The sequence below is a fragment of the Rhopalosiphum maidis genome, chromosome 2, assembly GCF_003676215.2.
Source record: "Rhopalosiphum maidis isolate BTI-1 chromosome 2, ASM367621v3, whole genome shotgun sequence".
Lineage (NCBI taxonomy): Eukaryota > Metazoa > Arthropoda > Insecta > Hemiptera > Aphididae > Rhopalosiphum > Rhopalosiphum maidis.
Genome location: NC_040878.1, coordinates 54,180,255 through 54,206,301, shown reverse-complemented (window position 1 = coordinate 54,206,301; position 26,047 = coordinate 54,180,255). Strand labels below are relative to the sequence as shown.

Genomic DNA, 26,047 nt, shown 5'->3' with positions numbered 1-26,047 from the left:
TATATACGTACAGTATATAATATACTATGTATAGGACATAGGTTCTGCTATTTATTATTATTATTATTACTTATACATAGGTAGTACACCGTCTAAGAAATCCGTATTATAATATACCTTATGGCTTATGTCATACGTAATATATATTATTATATGAAAGTGTAGTATATTGTCAGTGTTCCAAGTGGCTTAGAACAAGTTGTAGATAGGGGGGGGGATGTATCACAATTCACAATGTTTTAATATATAGTAGGTGACTATACTTACATATACTTTAATAATATTCGATAAACTATCAACAATCCATACCTATTTTATAAAATCTATAATATTATACTGTTATATTAATATTATATATTAATTACCTATACAATATAATAGTACAACATAATGGCTATCGTCAAACAAAGAGTGAATAATATGATATTTTTATTATATCATTTATAGTGAGTCTAGGTATCACCGGTAAATAAATATGCTGATGAAGCTTTTCTGTTGTTCTTTGGAATAAGAATAAAGTAATTTCCATATTTTTGAAGCCAAAAGTGAAAGAAAAATGTATTTAATTTGAATTTATAAACTGTACCCTTTTTTAGCTCTAAACCACAATGTACAAAACCATCAAACAAACAATTCCTTTGTATTGGAGTTTAAATTTATACAGAACATTTTGAGTAAAAACGAAATTCCACTAAGCAACGATCTATATAGGTGATAGGTGATCGATGGCTCTTTGCGTCCCCTCCTCTTTGGATTCTAATCCAGATATCTGCTATTTGGTCTCATAAATATTACATCAAACTATATGGTTTTGGGCAGGACTAAATTTTATTATTCGATCGCCATGTTTTGAAAGCACTAACCATTACGCGTCGTTTGTGTTCGTCATCGTCGTCATACTCAATACTCGTATACATATATATACTATTATGTACTTTTTTATACAATATTATTATTGTCTGCCACCCAAGACTCTGTGCTCAGAATACAATTTACAGACGACGGAAACCGTTGATTAGAATTATGCAGTATTTATAAATTTATAATCATGTATACGCTAACTTATGTACGCGCGATCGGAATCATAACGACGATGGTAAATGGATAAAACGTCTAAATGTAAACGTATATATTATGTGCTATGAAGGGTTAGTCATCGGTTCTCGCGAAGACTAGCGCATAAGCACATTGCCTATTGTTGGTGGACACGTCTGATCCGCGGATATATAATAATAATAATAATAAAAATAATAATAATCGTCCGGGAGGACCACGACACTACGGCAGAATTCGTAATTTTTATTGACGGGTGTACTTTCATAACGTAATTTCACACGGCCAAACCCAAAAAACGCGTTCAGGACACAGGAACACATTTGACCGATCCTCCGTTTATCGTTTCCAATTCGTATACAATATGACTATAATGCTTAACGACATTGTTCAGCATACACAAGTCAAGGACATTTTTATCGAGTAAAATGTTTTGAAAATACGTACTTACATTATGTATTGTATTATACAATTTAATATCCACTGGATCATTATCGGTGCTTTAAATATAGTATACTCAATATATTTTAAAACTCTTTTATCGATACATCTATATTCTTTTATGATATTTTTTTATTACTTACATATTTTCCATGTAGACGAACTACTATTTTATTCCACTTATTATTATCAAAAACCCATTTTATGAATGGAATGGTTCTCGCTTACTATATAGATACCTTGTGCAAAGAAAGTAATATTATTACTGAAAAAAAAGTCTATATGCAAAATATAACAAATATCGTTTTTAAACTAAATATAGGTACAATATATATATTTACCTATATTTAAATTAAATACGTACCTTGTAAGTACCTACTTATATGTAATATAATAATGTAGGTACCTACGTTAGTCACTTAATAGGGAGCCCGAAGCTATATTATTTCATGATACGTCTATATGTATATATTTTACTTTTAATCAGTTTTTCCTTTACATTAACCTATTATAAGTAAGTTTTTTTATTCAATGCGTCTTGCCGCATTTATACTTGCGAATCATTTTTTTTTTATTCGTTATTATTAAATAAATTACTTCTTTGTATAGGATGGTCATGTGTATAATATGTATTTTTTTTTGCATTTAACTAGTTATTTTGTTTTTGTTTTGCCTGTTTAAAATGTTGACGTATCCGGCAATTCGTTGATCTGAAAATTATATGTTCAATTATTTCCCTGAATGAATTCATAGAGTTTTTTATACATCTTTTCGAATTTCAAACAAAATTATACAGTATACTCATGATTAAAACGTATAACTTTTAACAAAATTAACTATATAAATCCATATCTATAATAACTAATTTAACTTTTAATTTTTTTGGAAAATATTTACTTTTATATTGAAATTATTTTAAATCACGCAAATACCAAGTATTATATTTTATTTTTTGAAAATAACAAGACAATGGATACCCTGTATATATATATGTATTATATGGAGATAATAATTATTATAAAATAGTTTAATTATGTATTTTATAATATGCACTTCTAATAACGCGTGCGTAATTACTATTTTTCTTCGTCGCTGAGTTGAAGCGATGAAAAATTATAACACCACGCACTTTGATAATAAATTATAACGTACGCGTGATTAATATTAATAATTGTTTAATGATCTCCATAAATTTTATACAAGAACCGAGAAACGTGCAATTACGACGAAACAGAAATAAGATAGAACGTATCATATTATAATGTATATAATGTATATAGGATATAAATGTATATTATAGTATATACATAACATATATCTTATATACCGTTTGTATTATATTCAACAGTGCCGTAAAAATTTGCAGGAAAGGACACTTGAGGCACGTGCCTTATTCCCTCCCACTGCGTAACTATAATAATTACAGTTATTTTTTTTTCTTTCTTTGGCACACAACTACACAACTATAATGATATATAGTATTCTACAATATACTTACACATTGATGAGAATAAATTATATGCATGCATATTTACATTTGTTCAGTATGCTAGCATACACATGCAATTTAACTAGTCAGTTATATACTTGTATATATAGTTGTATATTATGAACACTATACATACTGCATAGTATAATTGTCTACTGCAGGGATAGCCAAAATACTTTTAAAATTGTATTACAATAATGAATGAAAAATTCATCAATTTTTATCGAATAAATACAAAATATTATATTAATGTAATAAAAATTATACGATTTTAAGTTGACAATTGTCGTTCAAAAGACAAGTTTTTCAAAATATTATTCTGAAACTCTATAAATACACTAAAAACATTCATTCAAATTAAGGGATTCAGATTTCAGGAACACTTCAAACTTGTATTAAAACAAATTAAAACCTGCTTTATTAATAGTTAGGTTGTATGAAAAATGAAAAGTAAAATTCAATAAGTATAAACTATTTATTATATTACATAATAGATTATGTCGTTATTAATAATACTGAATACATTATTGAACAGAAATAGTATTTAATTATAAAATACGATTATATTTAAAATACTTACGCAATAAGCGTTATAGTACTTAGTAGTTAGTATGTATATTATATTATTACTGGTAAAAATGTAAATAGCTCAAGAAGAAAAAATGATTTTTAACTAGTAGTTTTTTCGTCATATTCATTACAACTACTATTGTATCTGTATTGCGGGATATTGAAAACTCCATTATCACACTACAAAATAACGAGTCCCGTTTAGTTGAGCACCTGCTCTTATCTGTAACATATACGAATAGGTAATATTACTTATGTACAATTAATATCGCATTGTTATTGTTAGATTATTTATTTCACCAGTATTTATGTATATATTCATATGTAATAGATACCTATGGCATTTCAATTACATTGTTCGCTTATGTAATTTGAATAAAAATATTGAAAAGATTTACAAAAGTTTCTACTATTCTGTTTTTAATCACATCCGGCACAATGCTGCGGATCATTATAAAATATATTTAGTAATATAATAATCGAATGATGTGTTAACCAGCATAAACTCCTGGCAATGCGATACCTGCAGCAGATACCTAGGTAATAGGTACGCCTACGTTTTAAAATGTGTCCCAAGACAATTACCGCGCAGATTACCAACCATATCGAAATCGAAAAGGAAGGATTATACATTACGACATTACCATTATTATTATGTTTTGTATAACACGTCAACGTATTAGAAATTAGAATGCATATATATTATGCAGTCGGTAATAATATTACATGCATAATAGGTAACAGGTAGGGTCGTCCTAAATTCGTATTTACAAGTGCTTTTAAAATACTTATCTTTTTACTATTCATGTATTAATTTATTCAAAATTAACGAATTTCAGAAGAATTAACCATATCTTTAGGCAATAGTAATACAAGACATATTGTAGTCTTTGCATTACACTAAATAAGTCATAGCAGCTAAAGATATCAATAGTGCCTGGAATAAAACAAGCTCAATAGGACTTTCTTAAAGTTTACTGTACCCTCGCCGTTTCGTACTTTAACCTGGCTGCGTTTACTCCATTATAAATATTTCTAAGAAATATTTTTGTTATTATTTTTAATGTTATAAGATTCTCCAATTTTTTTATTTTTTTGACCACGAGGGTCATGGCCTAACCCTTGCTCCTCCAAAGTGTGTATATTTATAATGCAACCACCAATAACTGAATCGACGCAAATTGTTTAAATAACATATAATATACATGTTATATTATTATCCCTGGATTCGAAACCGGAAATTTCTTTTGAATAAATTCCTCGCAATGCCTTACTCAGGGTCGATAGCGTTTGTATATATGGTTGTTACGTATATATACATAGCACACTGGCGACTATATTACATTCGATCGTTTGGTACGATGACGTTATGTAAAATTTCGTCGACTGTTCGCGTATATCGCAATTCTCTCTCCCCCGCGCGTTTGCGGTGTTCTTGAAAGCCTTATAACGTTCACATAATGTATTAAATACGCGTGCACCTACCTAGTTTGAATATTGCGTAATCGCGATATAAAACGGCGTCTCTATTTGCCAGCGAATCGCGTATAGGTACGCGGCTACGCCACAACACGCTAATAATAACATATTATTATATATATATATATATATATATTGCAGCTTATTATATATTATATACTCCGAGACGGCATCCGAGTTCGCATATTATTATTATAATATTATAATATTGTACGAGCGCCGGTGAGTCGGTTTCACAACGCCAGGCTTTCTTCAATCTCTCCGAGATTAAAATTTAATCGGGTTACCGATTATTTCTTGCCCTTGGCATCAATATAATATACATATATGTACACGGGTAACGGTGACATTCGAGTGTACTACAGTGTGCGATGTATTTTCGTCGAACGTACCCGAGTCGTATGATAATATTATATGTATTATATTATATTATTGTAATAATATACGCATAGACGTCATTTGTGCGGTGTACACGACGCCGCGCGGTTCTCCGGCCGACAATATTGGAAACCGAACGTTGAAAATATTGTTGTGATACATACCTACTGTGTAGGCTGTTACGATGCGAGATAGTAAAAATATTTACTGAAACATAAAACCACCAGTGTACAGGCGTATTTTGCACGTATATGATATCCCGATGAATTATAGCTAAGCCACATTATTTAGGTATATTCGTCTATATAATTATATCCGTACATGATGATGATGTATCTGCAGCTGTACGTTTATTTCACGCATGCGTTGTACTTTTCATCACGACTAATATTATTTTATTTCTCTCGAGGTTATTTTCATACACAAATAATATAAGTAATATACCTAATATATATATATACAATTATCCTATAGAACTTGATACATATTATTATATTATTTGTGTGTAATGAAATACATTTTTATTAAATGCAATAACATAATAATATAGTGATACATTATATATTTATAAGGACTGTGCGTTGACTCGTAATAGCAGCATATATCATAAATAGCACCTATACACTTATAATAACATTATATTATATTATATTTTCTGCATATTGTAGTTTTTCAGTAGATATAATACACATATAGCTTATAAACTTGTTTAGTAAAACACGAAATTAAACTATCCGTCTATCCTCCTATACTCATTATATAAATAATCATTTAATAAAGAACTAGAATAAAATCTCTCTATTATAGTGGACATTATCGGGAATTAAAATGTATTCGTTATTAATCAGTGTTCGTAAACAAAGGTTCAACTACATATAGTATGTTTAACGCATTGTTTAATAAAATCAAACTTTGTATCAGTTTTTTTTTATTCCTTCCTATAGCAGGTACTTCACTCAATAGTAATCCTTATTATACAAGGAAATAAGTATTTATAAATTATGATGACATTCTGACGTGTACCCGCCACTTGTCACTTGAGTCTTGAGTCTTTTCGGTTAATCTCTTCGGTTTTAGTCGTTTTAGATAATAAAACATTAAATGCATCTCGAAAAAAATTGTCACGTACTTAACGAATTGTTTTTAAAATTATAAATGCATTATAAATTTAATTATTTTAATATTAATAGTAACATTAAATCTAATGTACTAAGACTAAGCTAATATTATTATTATAATATATATTGTAATAATTTTAAATATATTAAGTACACGTTTTATAGAACTATAGAAGTACTTGCCTACTTGCCACCTCCGTGTATAATGTGTATATAATAGTACAGTTAATATTAACAACTCATGTCTGACTACTTATTAGTTATAAATTAAAATTTTCTGTATCAATTCAACATCTTGTAAAACGTTAACAGTATTAAAGTATAAGAGCATGTAAGTTATGTGCTAACTATAGCTTAACTATAATATAACATTTCACAATTGCCATCAATCAAAGTATTTCATTAAGTAATGGCCTGTATGGTAATATCTTACCGAAGTCGTAGGTGGGGGAATAAAGAAATCGTTCTCAAAAACTTATATCTAATTTGAGAGAAAAAGAACTTGAAGGACTATCACTATCTAGGTGTTGTTTTGTTACCAAAAAGGGAAATATGTCAAAAAAGATTGATAAGAATCATTTATATAGGTACCTACTGATTACATTATATCAAAATCAAATATATATCCCACATAGCTTCATAGCTAGATGAGTCTCTCCATACAAAAAATGTATATTCCCCTCTCGTGAAGATTAAATCTATTTATTATTTTTATTTATAACCTATTGGCGTACGCCCTTAAAATTAAAATAAACTTATATTTTATGTACTTATATAAATATAAAATACGATCTATTAAGAATTTTTATAGTACTTACCAATTATTTTTATTTATTTTTTTATCAATGAATTGATGGAATTATATTGTAAAATATCATACTTGATATACCTATACATCTGAGGGGTGCATGGAAAGACTCAATTTCCCTCCCTCCTAATCATACAGCCGGTACTTTGTTTATAATTTTTTTTAGAAATAAGGCGAATAATTATTATTAAAATATAAAAAAATATTTAAAATGTTGTTTGCGTGGTATACTGTATTCCTGATAAATTAAATTACATTATAAATACGAATCATTGATTAATACAATTAATACTCTAAATGACACGGAGTCACGGACTATGTTAAATTACAATAATCTATGAATAATTAATGTTTTTTATACAAAAAAATGTGATACGGACATACTTACACTTAAATACAAATATGTTTTAATTTTGATGAATATGATGGTGGTGTAGCCGACTGCGTATTTTATTTTCACAAAATTATGTGAGATTTTAATCCCACAAAAAAAAATCTGATTTTTGCGCTTATATTATTATTGCATCTATAGGTATTAGATTTATATTATAAGTACAAAAAATGTACAAACAACTTACGTTTAGTCGTAATTTGTATTGGTATTTTACTGGTCGATCGATCGCATTTTAAAAATAAAATTTATAAAATTGTAAACTTTAATATAAATTTAATTTAAAAACACATTTCCTTGCTTTACTTTGAATTAAAAGACGTCTAGTACTTGAAATATATAAATAAGAATATTAAATATGAATACATGTGCAACACATTACATAGTACTACCACCAACTTCCGTAATACCTATCCATTATAGTTACACACTAATTATCGTTATTTATTACTTATAGCATAACGATAATTTATTTTAGTCTGCAAAATATATAAAACATTAAATAATATATTTTTTTACAGTTAATAATGTTTAGCGAAATATCCGTTTTATAGAAAAATAGGGATTATATTAATAATTATAACATAAATAAATATTGTTAAAATTCTTTTATTCATAAAAGATAATATTTTTCTATTTTATTTATTTATATTTTTTATTTTCAGATCCAGAATACTCTTCCGAACATGTCGGTAAGTCACAAACATTATAATATTTGTTAAATAATTAATATTATATTAAAATAAATTGGATATTATTATGATAAGGTATAACAAATCTTATTATAGGTATTAAAAATTATTATTTCTATTTCTATTTAAAGATAATTAGATGTATCATGTATGTGATCTGAGTCAGTTTTAATGCAAGCATTTTTTTTTAAATATAACATAAAATGAATATTTTTAAAAAAAGCGCGTAGGCATTAAATATAGAAATATTACATAAGTAAATCAACATGTGCATTTGTAGATATAAACAAGTTATTACCTAACTTGGTTAATTAGTTTCTTATTATTTAGACAAACGTTAAATATGTTTAATGTTGTGAAACATAAAAATGTAAAAATATCATTATGTTTAATGGTCATTCTATCAATAATTAATTGTTTATACCTATTACCTGTAATCAATTGCGCAACTATCGAGAAGGTTCGGACTGTCGATCAATGTAGGGCTCTCAATATTAACTGACATAAGAGGCCCTACAAGCCAAACCAATAGCTTACCAACAATAGCTTAGGTATTTCTGTATTTTATTACAAATTTCGCATCAAATATAAAAATCACCGGTGCTGCACGTTTGGGCATTTTTACCTGTTTAGTATTCAAAATCCACACTAACGTTTGGGCACTAAAATGTAAAATGTATATACCTTTTTTTTAAAAGTATATAAAATATGTATATACATGCATAATATATATATACAAATATACATATATATCAAAATCATATAGGTAACATATATAGGTAAGTATATACTCTATATCTATATATATCTTTAATCCAGCGCGACGGAAGTGGCGCGAAACTAAGTAAAAAAAAAAAAGCGGAACGGTCACAGTACATTACACGAGCAATAATAACCACATTCGGGACTTCCTATTTATTATATTAATAAAGAGTCTCAATTTCCACCAAATATTTGGGCAGAACTCCCATAATATACTAGGACAACCAACGGACCCGGAGCTTTCCATAAACATTTCAATGCACAATTTTACCATTCGCATCCAAATATATTGGAATGCTTATGACAAAGGAGACATAACACTAATTGAATACTTAAAAATTATGGGAATTTGTTATCAAGGAAATAAAATAAAATATAAATATTATATTTACATAATATATTATTATTTTTTTTTTTATATAAAACTTGATACCTTCATTATTTTGATTAATATAATATTACTATTTTTATTTAACACGAGTATAAATAACTTACGTATTTTATAACACTTTGTAGCTACATTATTGTATATTTTTATTACTTATAGTACTTTATTATTTACATTAAATTATATTACTTATATTATTTTGACTATATGTATATTTGTATATATATATATATATAGTATGCATGTATGTACATATTTTATATACTTTTTATACAAAGGTACATATATTTTACATTTTAGTGCCCAAACGTGTTGTAGCCAAAATCACAATGTTTCCATACATAAAAGAATTTCACGAATTACGATCCAATAGAGTAAATAATAACTATAATAAAGTAAAATTATCAAACACGATATAAAAAAATATGATATTAGCATACATGGAAGATATTTTTGAAATGGATATAAATTAATAATTAGTAATTATCGTGGTTGTGAATTTTCTTAACATGGTTGCCCTATAAGTAAAATGTAAAAAGATAAAATTACAATTTTCTCTAAATATTATTATCAATTTTTTGGTTTAAGTTTCTAGTTCTTGGAACTACTGTTGACCAGTTATACATTATACTCTTGGTATTTAAATACCTATAACAAATAGAAGATTTGGAATTGAATACGCTACTTTCTTACGTAGGATACCAATCAAAAAACTCTTTCAACAAAAAAATAGTCTTTAAGACTTAAATAATATGTTTAAACACTAAGTACTAAATCATAGTTAATAATAGTACATAAAGTATGTATATGTTTTATATATATATATATAAAAATTAGTTTAATTTTTTTAATTAATAATGTATATTAATTTATTATCGCGAAATATGTTAGTATCTTATTAATCAACAACTTGACGACTCTAAATTTTTTAATTTTGTTTATAAATATAAATGTAAAAATTAAAAAAAAAAAGTATTAATCGGGGCCCCTTTATTAAAAGTGATACCCAGACTCCAGTTTGACTAGTCTATAAATTATACTTTGTAAAGTTTTTGGTTGTATCTAACTTGTTTACTAACATGTTTCTATTAAGCAGTTTATTAAGTGAATTACAGTGTATACATAACGCGAATATATTTATGTATCTTATAATGTTCTAATGAATTACAAATCCGTTAAATCTGAACACTTAAACTTTCAATTGGGGATTTCTATGACGCAGGTTGCAGGTTAAAAACAATTATCTTTGATTTAGTACGTAATAATTAAAGCCAATTCCTATAATGTTTGCATTTAATATTAACTATTATTTACTTATTTACTATTTAGGTTTATATACTACACAATACAACTTGACGTTGTTTAAAATTACGTTTAGATTTTTTTTCAGATTATGTATAAAATACGTCAAGTAACACAAATCTCATACTTTAAACTAATTTACCTTACTGTATAATTTAATAAGTAATGATAAATAAATTAATGATTTTTATGTTGAAATTGTGTAAATTTATAATTTTGCATATTGGAAAAATCTTTGATTATAATACAATAAATATCAGTATATCACAACAAAATAAATACTGTTTGTCTATTTTTAGAAATGTGTATTTAAAAAAAATGCACACCAGAAATTATTACATTTTATGAGCCAATCATTATTTAATAAAATTGTAATTTAATTTTGTTTTCATCAGGTGATTATCATAAAACTTAGTCCCTTTAAGATTTATTACGTACCTACATACACATTTAAAATTGAAACATTTGAAACGTATGTTGAGACTTTTCCACAAAGTACTTCAACTGATGACTTAACATGAAATTTAATATATAAAATTAAATAATAACATTTATTCTTTACATCATTTCCTATAGTAACACTGGATAATTTACAAAAAAAAGTAATCATAATCCATATCAGCTTACAAAAAATATATTTATTTCAATCTATAATAAGATAATCCAATAAATAAAAAACAACAGGTCAAACTAAAAAATCATAATTTTATTTTAAAATGTCTTCTTTCTAATGATTGGAATCTTATTATGTAAGTACTAGGTAGGAATTGATGTATTTTTAAAACCATGACATGTACACACATAAATATTTGTTATTTTGACTATCCTAATATCATATTCAGCTTCATTTTTTTAGTGATTGTTCAAGTTTAGTCATTATACTCAATTTTATTTTAACTTATTAAAACAACAAAAAGAATAATGATTAATTGAATATTCCAGACAATCCATATTATATTATTATCTATAATTGAACAATGACAATAGATAACTGTATATGTATATAATTATAGTTCCTAGTATTATGACTATTATGGTTATCATTACGCTGACCCATAGGTTGTAAAACTCTTCATTAGGTGACAAAATGTTTTATAACAAAACTCAAAAGTAATCATAATAATTATATATTAAAATCATAGTAATCAAATGGCCTGTGTCATACCATTGAATACATATTTTTTATAATATAAAATAATACCTATATATATATAAAGTTATTGAATGACAGTCTTATGTAATTGTGTTTTTATAATAGACTTACGAAGCTAGGTTTATTTTATTAGAGATTGATAGTTTAATATTGCATACAATTATAGTTATAAAGCTCTAAGTTCTTATTTATAATTAATTTATATTATATATAAAGTACCTAAATTATATTGGATTTATTAATTTAATATGGATTTAAATAATTTTATTTGTACTTTTTCTCTTTTATGAAAACTATACAATATAAAAAAAATTATAATTACCTAACCTCAGTTATAATTGCATCCTCACCCCCACCATTATAAATGATACTGTAACGAAATTAACCCCTCTTATTCATGAATGATCATCGCAGTGGGATACCAACAGCGATCGCTTTATCCTGCAGTAAAATATTAGACTCTAAAAAATTATATCAAATCTCAGTTTATGCAAACGTCACTATAAACATTTTTAAAAATCTTCTCCATACAAACGTCCTAATCCAATGATTCCAAAGCCAATTTACAATAATTTCACTAAAAATACTTCATATCACTTCAAGAAGAAATTACGTAGAAATCTCATAGTTAAACTAATCACTGGAATTCCGTTAAAGAATAATAATTTTCACACACACAAAGCACTATTAATAATCTTCGTTTTTATAACTTATGGTTATTGTAGGTACTATATCATATATTCATATTTATAATATATTTAGATCTTACGCAGCAATTAAATGTAATCATTATTTCTTATTAACTACAATTAATTGTTAATTCATTTTTGTGAAGGCATTTAATTGCTTATTATTCTAAAATAATAAAACTACGTATTTGTTATTTATTGCAGTTCGAGGGTAAATTTATTTATTTGTAAGCTTTTAACACACTCATTGATAATTAATGGTTAAACTAGCTATCTACTATTTGTAATGGTACAGATGAATAAATCATGTTACTAATTATTACATTGTTACTGCACACACGTAGGTACCTAATACAACGATTACATTATACTAATCACTACTTATACTTCAATAATCTCAATAATTAACACGTGTAATCAACATCAATAATATAAAATATTACTAGTTTTCCAATTAATCCACTATATGTAATATTTAAATTTTAAATAAATTTTTTAATATCGTCGAAAATAACATAGGTATATAATAGAATATCTATATTTTTTGACATAATGACATCAATATAATTTGCACTGTTTTAATCTAAACCAAATGTATGTACAGATATGTGTAAATTATTGTAAGTTATTCCCTACATTCTTTAAATTAGAAATAACTTAGGTTTTAAACATAATGTCTAATTTAGTTAGAAATTAAAAACTAATCAGTTTTTTATTCAAAATAATATTTCTAAATTTTAGACAAAAATAAATTTATAACGACATATGATCAATGATAATTTTTATACATAATAAATCATTATGTACTTATAGTACAGTTTAAGTTATTAACTAAACCTAAGTGTCGTGTATATATATATATATCGAATTACTATTCGATTATACTATTGAATTTAATGGTTTTGTATTTTCACAATGATTATTAAAAAAAATAATAATAATAATGAAAGTATTTAAACTATTAGAATTACCTACAAGTTATTTAGTTGTTAGTACACGCGTAAATCAAATAGTACTCATAAAATTACTATCGATATAATATAATAGTTTTTCTCGTATCTCATATGTACAAATATATTATAATACTATTATAATTCTATTATAGTACTATATTTATGTTAATCTCAAAATATAGTAAAAAGATACTCTCGCGACCACTACCCCATAGAATTACGCCAATGCAGAGTATGCAGATAAGTATTATTGCTCTTAAAAACACAATAAAAACTCTTATTATGACTTTTGGACTGCATCTCTCGATAACAAAACGTTTAAAATAGTGAGAAATGTTATTTTTTTTTTATTCTAACTACATTTGTTATAATATCATAGTCACTATAATATATACATTAGTAAGTAGTAGGTACTATACATTTATACTTCCTGTACGGGCTGTCTGATATTATAATATTGAGTATTATTAAAATTTAAAAAATACCATTAAATACCATTATATAGATTAACATAAAATAATCAATTTTAATAACATGCGTATTATTACTGTAGATTGTTTAAAATGAAACTGTAGTACCTATATAGCACATACGACCTACCACTTGATAGATAACTGTTATATACCAGTTACAGACTACTCTACCTAATCACGATCAATAGGTGGTGATCCTCGAACTCGTAACCTCAAAATAATTAATGTCACTGAAATATCGTTGAATAATAATAGATATAAAAATATATCTTATCATTAAATACTTAACGTATAATATTCAGTGTTCGTACACAATTGTTCATATTCTAAGTTTTAATAAAAACGATATTGGAATGTTTTAAATTACAAACCCTTCAGCCCACTACCCTCAACGAGATTTTATTAGCTATCTGCACATTTGATTTTTTTAAATACATAACACCTAATTGTATAATATGAAAAAACACCGAAGGCGTATAACAGACACGTACATAGCACGTGGGTTTAATAAAGTGCTGAACATAGTATTATTTTATTTTTCTTATACAAAACACAAAACTACCGAGGCAAGCAATGAAAAAACACAAATCAAGGTTTCTAACAATTGATATACTTAGTCAACTGTTTATATATATATATATTATATATAAATATAATTTTAAATACTTTTTGTATTTATTTAATTTTAATAATAATTCCAGTGACAGACGAGTATAATTAACTTCGAGAATAAAAAACCGATTATAATATAACGTAGATGTAAAGATATGATTTCAAATAAAGACATAGGGATGAGAAGCCCTGAATAATGTGCGTCTGGCAGTACACGCGGACAAAGCGCGTGAGAGGAGGGAGTCAGAAGAGAGGAAGTTAGTGACCTGCGGAGAAGAGTCGATGATCCCGTCTGCGCCATTATATACTAACGAAGGAAAAAATGCATAAAGAACTTATTTTAGCCCCAAGAAACGTACATAATATAAATATTTTACTAACGTAAATATATTTTTCCCGAGGCAAACCACTATCTACAAGTATTTATATTATCAAATCCTGTCGACTAAACATCTACTGAAGCGGTTAACAATGTTTTTTGTTGAATTAAAATATTATAATGTTTTCGATTAATCGCAAATATCATCAGGAAGAATTTTCATAAGATAATAAAATTAGCATTAACTAGGTATTGGGTTTCAATATATATATATATATAATTCACGCTAAAAAATATTATGTACACATAATTTAAAAGTGTTTTAATATAATATGCGTATAGTATAGGTACACTCAAAATACATACTATATGCCGTAATATAAACTCCAAACTTCATCCAAATATTATAAATTCACGTATTTTTGGATGAAACTCGTGAATTATATAATATTAATAATTAATATTTGTATTAATATTTAATAACCATTAAGGATTTGTTTTCTTTTTTAGATGTTCCAAACGAAGGAGTATACATGGTGTGCGGTGTCCTCATCGCCATGGTGCTTGTCGCTGTGATAATAGTAATATTAGCAGTTACTATAAGGTGAGTTGAAAATGTTACATGAACATGTTATTTGTATTTTCGAAAAGTGCTTTGGTCTGTCGATATAGCGAATATTTACAAAGAACAAGGGTTTATATAGTACTTTGAGGAAACATGGTTGCGGCGCCGGACGAGACCCGTACTGGAGATCCTTGAACCTTAAGAAATCACACACACACGCACGCGCATTCTTACAGAACATTAACACACTCACACGCATGCACACATTTACAGACATATACACGCACACACATAAACTTTGTTCTTTGTTCAATAGATGATTTATATATATGTATAAGTTTACTGCGTTTAACCCAATGCGCACCTCAATGAGTGCATACGAATCCATTTACTATAATATGCCAGCCTACAATATAATACATATATATATATATGTATTCGATTTAAATGCAAAATTAACGTTAATATTTAAAATCTCGAGGTCCGGGAGAAATCGGGTCAAATTATTCATTTCTGTGCACACCATCAATGCCAGGGTCGGACCAGGTTATCCGCAGATGGTGCATCATAATCGTAAAAACTCATCCAATTTATATATTGTATATATAAATAATACCTATAATTGGCAAAAAAAACTTTAAATCAGTTGATTTGTACGCTTATAAAATAAATATAGGTACACGTTGTCGGATATGGAAGATCGTCAGTCGTGTATCACGTGATGTACTAGTCACATTACAAAGAATTCTTATGATTTACCGTCGTAAAAAAATAACATTTATATTATTATCATATCGAATTTTCCTCAGAATTTTCTAAAGAAAATTGTTTTTATTAAATTACAGTAATTTGTGATAACTTTTGTAAATTAAATTGATTTAATCTCTGACACGTAATTCATACGCATATTATATATGTATTATAAATTAGGAAAGTACTTATATTTATTTCGGTACTTATTTGACGCTTTATAATATAACTATAATATATTTATTCAGGTAAAGTAACTATCTGGCATTATATATTTTATACTTAGGTAGATAGTCTAAAAAATATATTGTATTATGTTCTATCTTCTTTTATAATTTCTTGTAGATGATGCAAACGTGGTTAATATTGCACACGATTGTCTCAGAATTAAAATTAATCAATTCTCTATAATTTATTTAATAAATGCGTTGCACAAACATTTAAATAATTTGCTTAATGATAAAATTATACTAGAAAACATTTGATTGTTTTATTCAAATAATAAAGGCTTTTCTATTAACACTCAACATCTTAATACGATATATGGCCCTGGTCATATGACAACAAACCTTATTTTCTAATCAATGCCAGTCCGTATAGACCTTGAAAATGTAATTTCGGAAATGAATTTTGATCTGATTCTATATAATTTATAAATGATCAGGATATTTTGATTTCTAGAGGTCTACCTCTCTAATGTTCATTTATTCAATGTTTTCCATTACATTATAAATGTCACCGTGATTGACATTTTGGCTATAGTATTTCATTCACCTTGAAAACTTATAATTTTTTTCGATATGCAAACACGACCACGAACAAAACCTGCAGCATAAGCTTTATCTGTAGCTGTTACAATATAATAATAATATACCTATATACTGTATAGGTATCTCATAAGTAATAGGTATACTCTTATGTGAGATCATAATATTGTTGTTGTACCTAATTAAGGAAATTTAATTTCAATCTTTATACATTAATGTTTTCCTTGCGTTGCATACATCGGTTTTACCATAGTTATCTAATTATAAATAAAAACACCACATATATATAATATCATTAATCACTTGTTCGATTCAAAGTTTACAAAAAAAATTAATTCCTGCACTACATGTACAGTGCCAATGTGGAAAATACTAAATAGTAACATCGGTTCCCAAGAATTAAAATGATGTAATGTATGTCGAGCTACTGCTCAATAAATGCATTTCAATTATACGAGTATACTATATAATAATATATAATATTAATGTCTAATTCACATGCTGTGGAGAAATTTTATTCTTGTAAGATTCCGGATAGATTTCTAGCCACTGATGGACGATTTCACTTAGCTAACTGAGTATGATATTCAGTCCTTGATGATCTGTTTATGGTTTAAATACAAAATAAAATATATAATATTCAGGAAGTTCTATTTGATTTTGACATAAATGTAGTTATTAATAATTAAATTTGTATTTAATTCTCTGTACATGATTCACTTTCTAAATGTTATATATACCTATATTATTTTGAATCAAAACAGAATATTATATACAACATATTGCTTGTCGGGTAATCATGTATTATAATTTTTGTAATTTAATCAAATAAACTGTTGTACATTTAGCAACCTATCTTTAACCAACATTCGATGACTTGGCAAGAATAACGAAAAGTATAGAAATATATTTTATCTCGAAAATGCGTTTCAAAAAGTACGTCAGTATGCACGTGTGCAGGCGGCCGATTCAAGCAAACGGGGGTTGCCTAGGTGAACCATGACGTCATTACTTACTGGGTGGATCGATTGCTCGGCATGGTTCCCGTATTTGGCCAAAACTTTTAGTCATTCAAATTCAAAAAGAGGGTCTATTTTTAAAAGGAAATTCCGTGCTCCAATAAATATAGCTTTGAAGTAGATATATTATGTACAACATATTTCCAGAAAATATATTGGATGTTATTATATATCAATATTTTTTTAGTAGATTAATAAAAATAATAAATCAATAAAATACTTCTACTAAAATAACATTTATACTAAGTAATAATAACTTAACAATTATTTCTGAAAGTTTATTAAAATAATACTAAATAAGTACTCATAAAATGTTTTGTTTCGATTACCGAAATGAGTACTTCTTCTTTTGCAATAATTTTTATAGATCTTTTTTTTTTTTGAACTATACCCGTGTGATAAGCCATACAAATTATAGATATAAAACGCTGTTATACAAAAATTGTAATATAAATATTACCAAAGCTGTATGATGCATGCCGGATCTTCTCACAATTAATTTATCTTGCATTTAATTATTAAATCGTGATTTATAATAGAATTTTGTGATTTAAATATATAGTTACTAATAATATAATATACAATGCGTGGGTGTATTATAATATACGTTTATTTAGCTAACAAATTTCCATAAAGTGACATTCAAAAGTGAATATCACGTCAATGTCAAAAATGATCGCTAAACACTTAATAATATACCTAAATTAATACGCGGTATGTCTAGTATTATGTTATTTAGTTATTATATAATTAAACAGTTTTGATTATAATTCATAATACACACAAGTAGGTGTAAATATTGTAGATATGAGTGTATGATTCAAATAAAAATTTGATCATAGGGATTAGAGCCTACCTGATCACACGATATGATGTTCATACTTAGACATTATTGTGGGCGAGACAGCTTACCTCCAAACAATTGACACCGTTTTCCTTTAAAATATTAAAAAATTTAATTTAATTTACCATTGAAAAAAAATTTGTGCTGGTTATTATATTCTTGATATAATTTTGTTTTATATAAGTCATAGGTATATTGTAAGCACATTATATAAAAATGAATACTTGTATAATATATTTAAAATCACAATCATAAAGGTTTGGAAATTTCATTCCAAATGTCAATAGTTGGTAACTGACCTTTTATTTAAATATCAAATATCAAGCCTATTACAACTATCTAATATTATAAGTTTAATTTAAAAATAATTTTAACGAATAATGACAATAATGCAATTAAATAATTGAAACGATTTACTGTCATAATATTCAGACCTTAAATTCCAATATAAAACATTTTTTTTTTTTTTTAATTATCACGGTTATATTTATAGTATAAATTAAACGGATATAGACTAAAATATTGTACTGCATTTCTAGGCCTTATAGTGATATATTAAATACATACATATTGTAAATGTTCATAATTTTGTTATATCTATAAATCCATAATATCTTATTTTTATTTTCAGTATACGATTCATACCTAAGGGGCACAAATAGTGTATATGTGTTAAGGTTAGGGTATATAAACGTTTTAATATTAATTCAACTATACCTAAATGAACTACATGTTAATGGACTAAAATTGATAAGAAATACATATTATTATTATCGTAGTAAGTTTTACATATGAGCAATCATCCATTAACGGCATTCATAGTTGACTTTTTTTTGCCGATAATGAACGTAAACTGATTTCAATTGGGTGGGAGTGCAAGAAGGTCACAATACCAATAATACCAGACACCAGTATCTACTTAAATACATGATTTGCAAAAATTTAAATTATCGCATTGTAATTTCATCATTTCAAAACATAACAAAAAAATCAAACAAATTAAACAGTTTATTCATTTATTGTATGATAGTTTAATAATTTTTTCGCAATTTATCAATCATTTTTCCTTAAAAAGATTAAAAAGATAGGGGGTCGAGACACTGCTTTCTACAGTTCTGCCTACATGGTAATTCCTACTATTAAAGAAAAAATGATAATAAACAAAATCGAAGAAAAAAACACATCGTAAAACCAATAATACACATTCTTTGCTCTGCTCAGAATCTAAAAAATGTGGTACGATTTGTTTTGATATATATTGACTGGTTTTTTATTTTTATTTTAATACGTCAACTTTTTATTATACACACACATACTGATCCGCCATACTTAATATCGTTATTATATCATATATGATATTCGTGAGTAGATATAATATATAAAATACTATAGAAATGATAATAATAATATATAGATTTACATAATATACCGAGTAATAATAATAAAAACACACACAAATCCTTAAATATACATTATACCTACATACCTATTATTACCTATACAATATTATACACAATGTGCGCTCATACTGCGTTTTGGAGGAAACCCATCATGTGGCCTTACATGTTATGTTATATTCGCGTGTATTACACATAGTACACGGTATTGTAAATAAATATCAAATATTATGTAGCAGTCTACACAATATCCTGCTGAACACGTGAATGTGTGTCCGGAATGGTATAATTCTAAACGCGTCTCGAGGAGAGGCTGTATAGTTCACGCCGCATTTCTAAGGGTCCTCGTATCACGTGCAACGCACACACTGCGATACGCCTTTTTTATATTATTATTATAATCATCGTTATTACTTAACTCTGTAGTGTGAGAGTGACATGAACCGTTGGCGCCGACGGAATGAACGTTGGCAGACTCGAATTAATTTGCATTCGAAGGGACGCGACACGGCCGCGCGCCTGAAGAACAAACGGGTCATGGCGGGCGTCGTCGGGCCGCCGCGTGTATTCGATTATTATTACTATTGCTATTACTATTATTATTACTATTACTACTATTATTATTACTATTAAACTGTCGTACATATTGTACGTCGCCAAGCTATGTACACGCTACACCACCCCCTCCACGATCCACCGCACACCCCGTCAACACTATATAACTCCACCACCCGCTGCTCTTATAACGCATTACATTGTCTTATTTATTTTTTATCCTTCCGCGTGTGCCCTTGTTTTGTCCTCGGACTGCATACGGTAGCGAGCCTATACACCATATATACATTTTATATATTTTATATACTACATCGACGTTCTAACCGTTCGGTGCAGTACGCATCGTAAAATTATAAAATTTAGTTTTGTTGAAAATCGATCGTTCTATCCGTATCCGTACACACTCAGTTGTCACGATCATTTTTTGACGCATTTCAATGATTCTTTCCATACACCCTCATTCGTCAGAACTATCTCAAATGTTAAATGCGGGTAGGGGGAATTACTTATACGTGTTCTAGCAATCCTTCAATTTTTTTCGTTTCCACTTTTCATTCGATAAAATAATAAATAAAAAAAAAAATTGTTATAACATCCCCTCCCCACTCCCACATATCAACAACAATGCGGCCAAACACGCACAGCAACAATATTATATTTAATCCTTATAAAGGTACACATAATAAACCATACTAATCGATTACATTTTCATTCTTTATATACGACGTACATAAAACATTGTAAAAACGCTTCGAACAAAAAACATACCGGGTTTAAAATAATTATTCTTTTTTTCGACTTTTTTGTTTTAAAAAAAAAAACCAAAAATTAACTCGACACTAAGTGAATTTTTAAGTATTTGAATGATTATTAAAGCATAATTGGTAATATAATAGCAATAATTATACTCAGAACTCAGCAGTGTAGCACAATGTGTAGCGACGATATTTCCCCAGGTATAGAAAAACAATAATCTTGGCATGCGTTACGCAACTTTAATCAACTGATATCCAACGCCAATAATGGCGCCGCAACATGCTGGGAACAAGGAATAGTATACATACCCGTGGACATGTCGCATTAAGGAATAGTAGAAAAAACGTATTATTAATTATATAATGTGTGTTTATTTTACGATGTCAACCACAGATGATGTATTATATGGTGTACCGGCGATGATAGACAATACTTATAATAATATATACATATAATTGATACACATTTCAGTCATTTGCCTAAGTAAAATAATTTTCTCCGCGATTTTCTCTGCAACCCTCGTGTTGATAGGTTTTGCCAAACTTTTCGTCTAATCACATGTTTTACGCACACACGTCGATATAAAAATATTGCGTCATTAAGCTTTTTATTTCCTCGTCGACAGTTAGGCTGCAGTTTAAATCCTAAACCAGTGTTTACGCCAAAAAAGACTTTTAGTTATAGTTTTTTTTAATGCGTTAAGCGTTTGTTATTCGTTTGCCACACGGTTTGGCCGTCTTTGTCAGTGCCGACTATGGCTGCACCCGTTGTAATAGCGCTTAGTCGACTTAAATGAAAATATTTATTTTTAAACAGCTCGACATTAAGCACTCACAATAAAAGTTTTGTAAGAAAAAAATTGTAAAAATATCGGTTGTCCACTTTAAGCAATTTGCAGGAAAAAACACAATTTCGTTGGCACTGATTAATCACGTACACAAACCAACACTCATTGTTTATCTTAAATTCTAAAAAATTAATTCTAAAATTAAAAATTCTAAAACACAACTCCTTATCATTATTAACTATGGTCTTAACTTTGTATTATACAAATTGTGTACACTATACATAATAAGTCTATCGTTAAAATCCATTACAACATAGTTTTAATTTTTATATAGTAAATACAAAATGAATACATTTTGATATGTTTGCAACAATATTTCCATGTTATAGTATCTATAGTATCGTTTAAACGTTAAAACAAAAATTAAAATAAGTGTTATACGTTTGGAAAACCAAGTTTAAAGTTAGAACATACAAACAAATATCTATAAACTTAGTAAGTTTGAACTCTTCGGTTATATTATATGTATATATAGGTACCTATATATACAACAAATAACAATATATATTTATAATAGTGGTATAATTCATTCAAATCATTCAATGTTTAGGTATATAAAATATATTCCTTGAACTACATTTAAAAAGTATACTATTGTCAGTACATAGTTGTTTATATTAACTTTAATATAGCATAAAATTCTTAACGATTTTTCATACGCATATAAGCTTAATTGATATGTTTGATGAATTATATAATGTATAATAAAACATACAAAATATTATAATTTTAATGAACAAAATATTTATACTAAACGCGTATTTAGTTCTCGTTAATTATTCCATTTTAATTGTGTATTACATAGTGACGTGAAGTGTTTGTGTTTATATAGCAGTATGTATGTATATATATATATATATATATATATATCAATATCAGGTGATTACAAATGTTTTTGCAATACAAGATAACCATAGCTATGGTCGGATATACTATTGACAATTTCGTTGTTACGACCACATGTATAATATATTGTGTATTTAGATGTTGATAATGTACCTATATGATTCAGTTTGCATCAGATCGACCGCTGTTATAGTTTTTTTTATTCGTTCTGTAGATTTTATATAAATTAAATTTTACAATTCTTGACAAATTAGTGAAAATTCGAAAGTTGTTTTTCTTGTAGAAATAATAATATAAAATCTTCACCTTCACCAATCGCGTGTCTCCAAGAAAATGTTATTATGGTAGTTTTTGACCGATTTCTGTCAATCATGGAACATTTAATCAGGTATATTTTGTACAGTAATTAGTAATATTTATTGATTAAGAAGTTGTGGTATCGGTATTTTAAAATTGCTTTTTAGTTTTTACGTTCCTTAAAGCAACCTAAATAATGTGTAATAAGTAAGACAAATAAATATTATGTTGGTGCCGAATGCCGATAATAAGACCAATTATTTATCATTTACGTATTATCCATTGAACAAATTTAAAAAACCGTCTTAACCCTTCTATACTTTAATAATAAATTAACTCAGCGGCCAGTTCAAAACATTCAAAAATAAATCTTAAATTTATGAATTCGTAGCTAGATTAATGTACAAACTATTGACTAAATATTTTTTTCGTTAAACCATTATACTAGAAAGATTAGTCGATTACTCGTATTTTTATCACAACATATCATTATCATTAGTGAAGTATTTATTTCATTATTGTTGCTGACATACTTCTGATTTATTACAATATTTCAGAGATGATAATATTTTTAACTATTATTAACTTGTGTACTTACATACTTACAGCTATGTAATTTTAAATAAATATTTCATATTTCCGAATTTTTCCAAAACTCAATAAAGTAGATGACCTTTAATATTTTTAAAAATGAATCATAGTCACTCGCGATTCTGGATAAACCGTTATTTCGACATTCGTGCTTCCTGCTGTACTATGTATAGGTATTGAATATATATTCTACTGGCGACCTCTAAGTTATTAGTAATTACGAATTATGCATGTTGTAACACTTGAAACTCGAATGGTTTATTATTAATTCGCGAAATATAATATGGCTAATATTATTTTTTTCTTAATTATTTTCTGACAAACGAAGGACTTGTAAGTTTCGATTATTACCGGAAAGATTTCACTTTTAAAACGTCTGTACACACTACACAGTGAAAGCAACTCAATTGCCCACCTAAACAACCATCGTTGAACTTGTAGACTCCGCGCTCTATAGTCATTAGTTAATAGTAATTAATTAAGAAAGTTCACACGTAATAAACACAATCGTCTTTTGTTTAAGCTATCTTATCAATTTTTCATACTCATCTTCTTAAATACAGATTATCATATTATAAAGAATGTATTATTTTGCTTATTATATATGATTTCCTAAATATAATATAATTACGCTATGGTTATAGGTTAGATGGTATCGTACTTCTTTGTGTAATCGAAATTCAACAAAATGAGAACCAATCTATAAAGCAAAATATGTAAATCTTACACGTGACTTTTTGCGCAACTTCTTCACGTGACTCACTTATACATGCCTTCTCCGCGTTTCTCACCCAGATATTTAACTAACTGGGTATACCCGAGTACTAAGTACATTCACATTTATCATCCTATAAACCATATTTTACGATTTTTGCATGTCGATAATTTATTAATTATTTGTTTTAAAAAAAAATACAAATATAAATCTAGTTCAGAATAGTTATATGAGTAATACCCGTATTACGTTGTACTAGTCATTTATAAGTGGTATCAATTATAATCAATTAAAAAACAAACAAACCGTCATTGGATACAATACACGACCGAGTTATTAAAATTAAAATAAAAACAAACTTTAGAAAAAACATTGCGAGTAGACAACAAAATTATAGTAGTGTATAATAATTATAATTATATATTAAAACTTAGAACTACATGCCAAGTCTGTGTGAACGACTCGTCTGGTAAAATGCCATTAAGTTCAAACATTTAATTGTTTGATTTTATTTTGTGTCAATTTTATATATAATATCAGATTTAAAAATTTAAACATAGAACTGTTAATTTAAAGTTTAAAAATATTCTGTATTTTTCTGGTTTATATAGTACCTGTATATTTTATTAATAATTACTAAAAAAAAAACTAATTTGAATAAAATATACTTTATTCGTTTTTAAGTTTTAACCAAATGTTTTTTTTAATATCAGGTAATTTGATCCGCCGTCCATTTTACCATAATTTTTATTTTTACGTAACTTGCGGCATTTTTATAAGCTATTAGTAATTAAAGAGTTTTACAGTAAGTTGTGCTTATAATAATGAAATTAATAATTAATTACTATTAATTATTTGACAAAAAAAAAATAAAAAAAAATAAATAAAAGTTAGATGTTATAGTTGTAAGTCAGTCTCATGATTTGTTTAAGAATTTTGTAAGAATAATGAAATTGTTTAATGTTTATATTGAATCAGTGTAAGAGTTGAGAACTGAAGATATTTGGTCCAAAAAGCTACATTTTATT

At 27.0% G+C, this 26,047-nt stretch overlaps 1 protein-coding gene across 3 annotated transcripts in view; it reads left to right on the top strand.

Annotated features, from left to right (window-relative positions):
- The window catches only part of LOC113554639, a 120,550-nt gene that overhangs the window by 78,443 nt on the left and 16,060 nt on the right, over window positions 1-26,047 (top strand). For all 3 annotated transcript variants that reach the window (XM_026958566.1, XM_026958565.1, XM_026958567.1), the window contains 2 exons: window positions 8,393-8,419; window positions 15,581-15,674. In XM_026958566.1, the coding sequence (XP_026814367.1) occupies window positions 8,393-8,419; window positions 15,581-15,674 (121 nt within the window). The remainder of the gene's footprint in view (window positions 1-8,392; window positions 8,420-15,580; window positions 15,675-26,047) is intronic.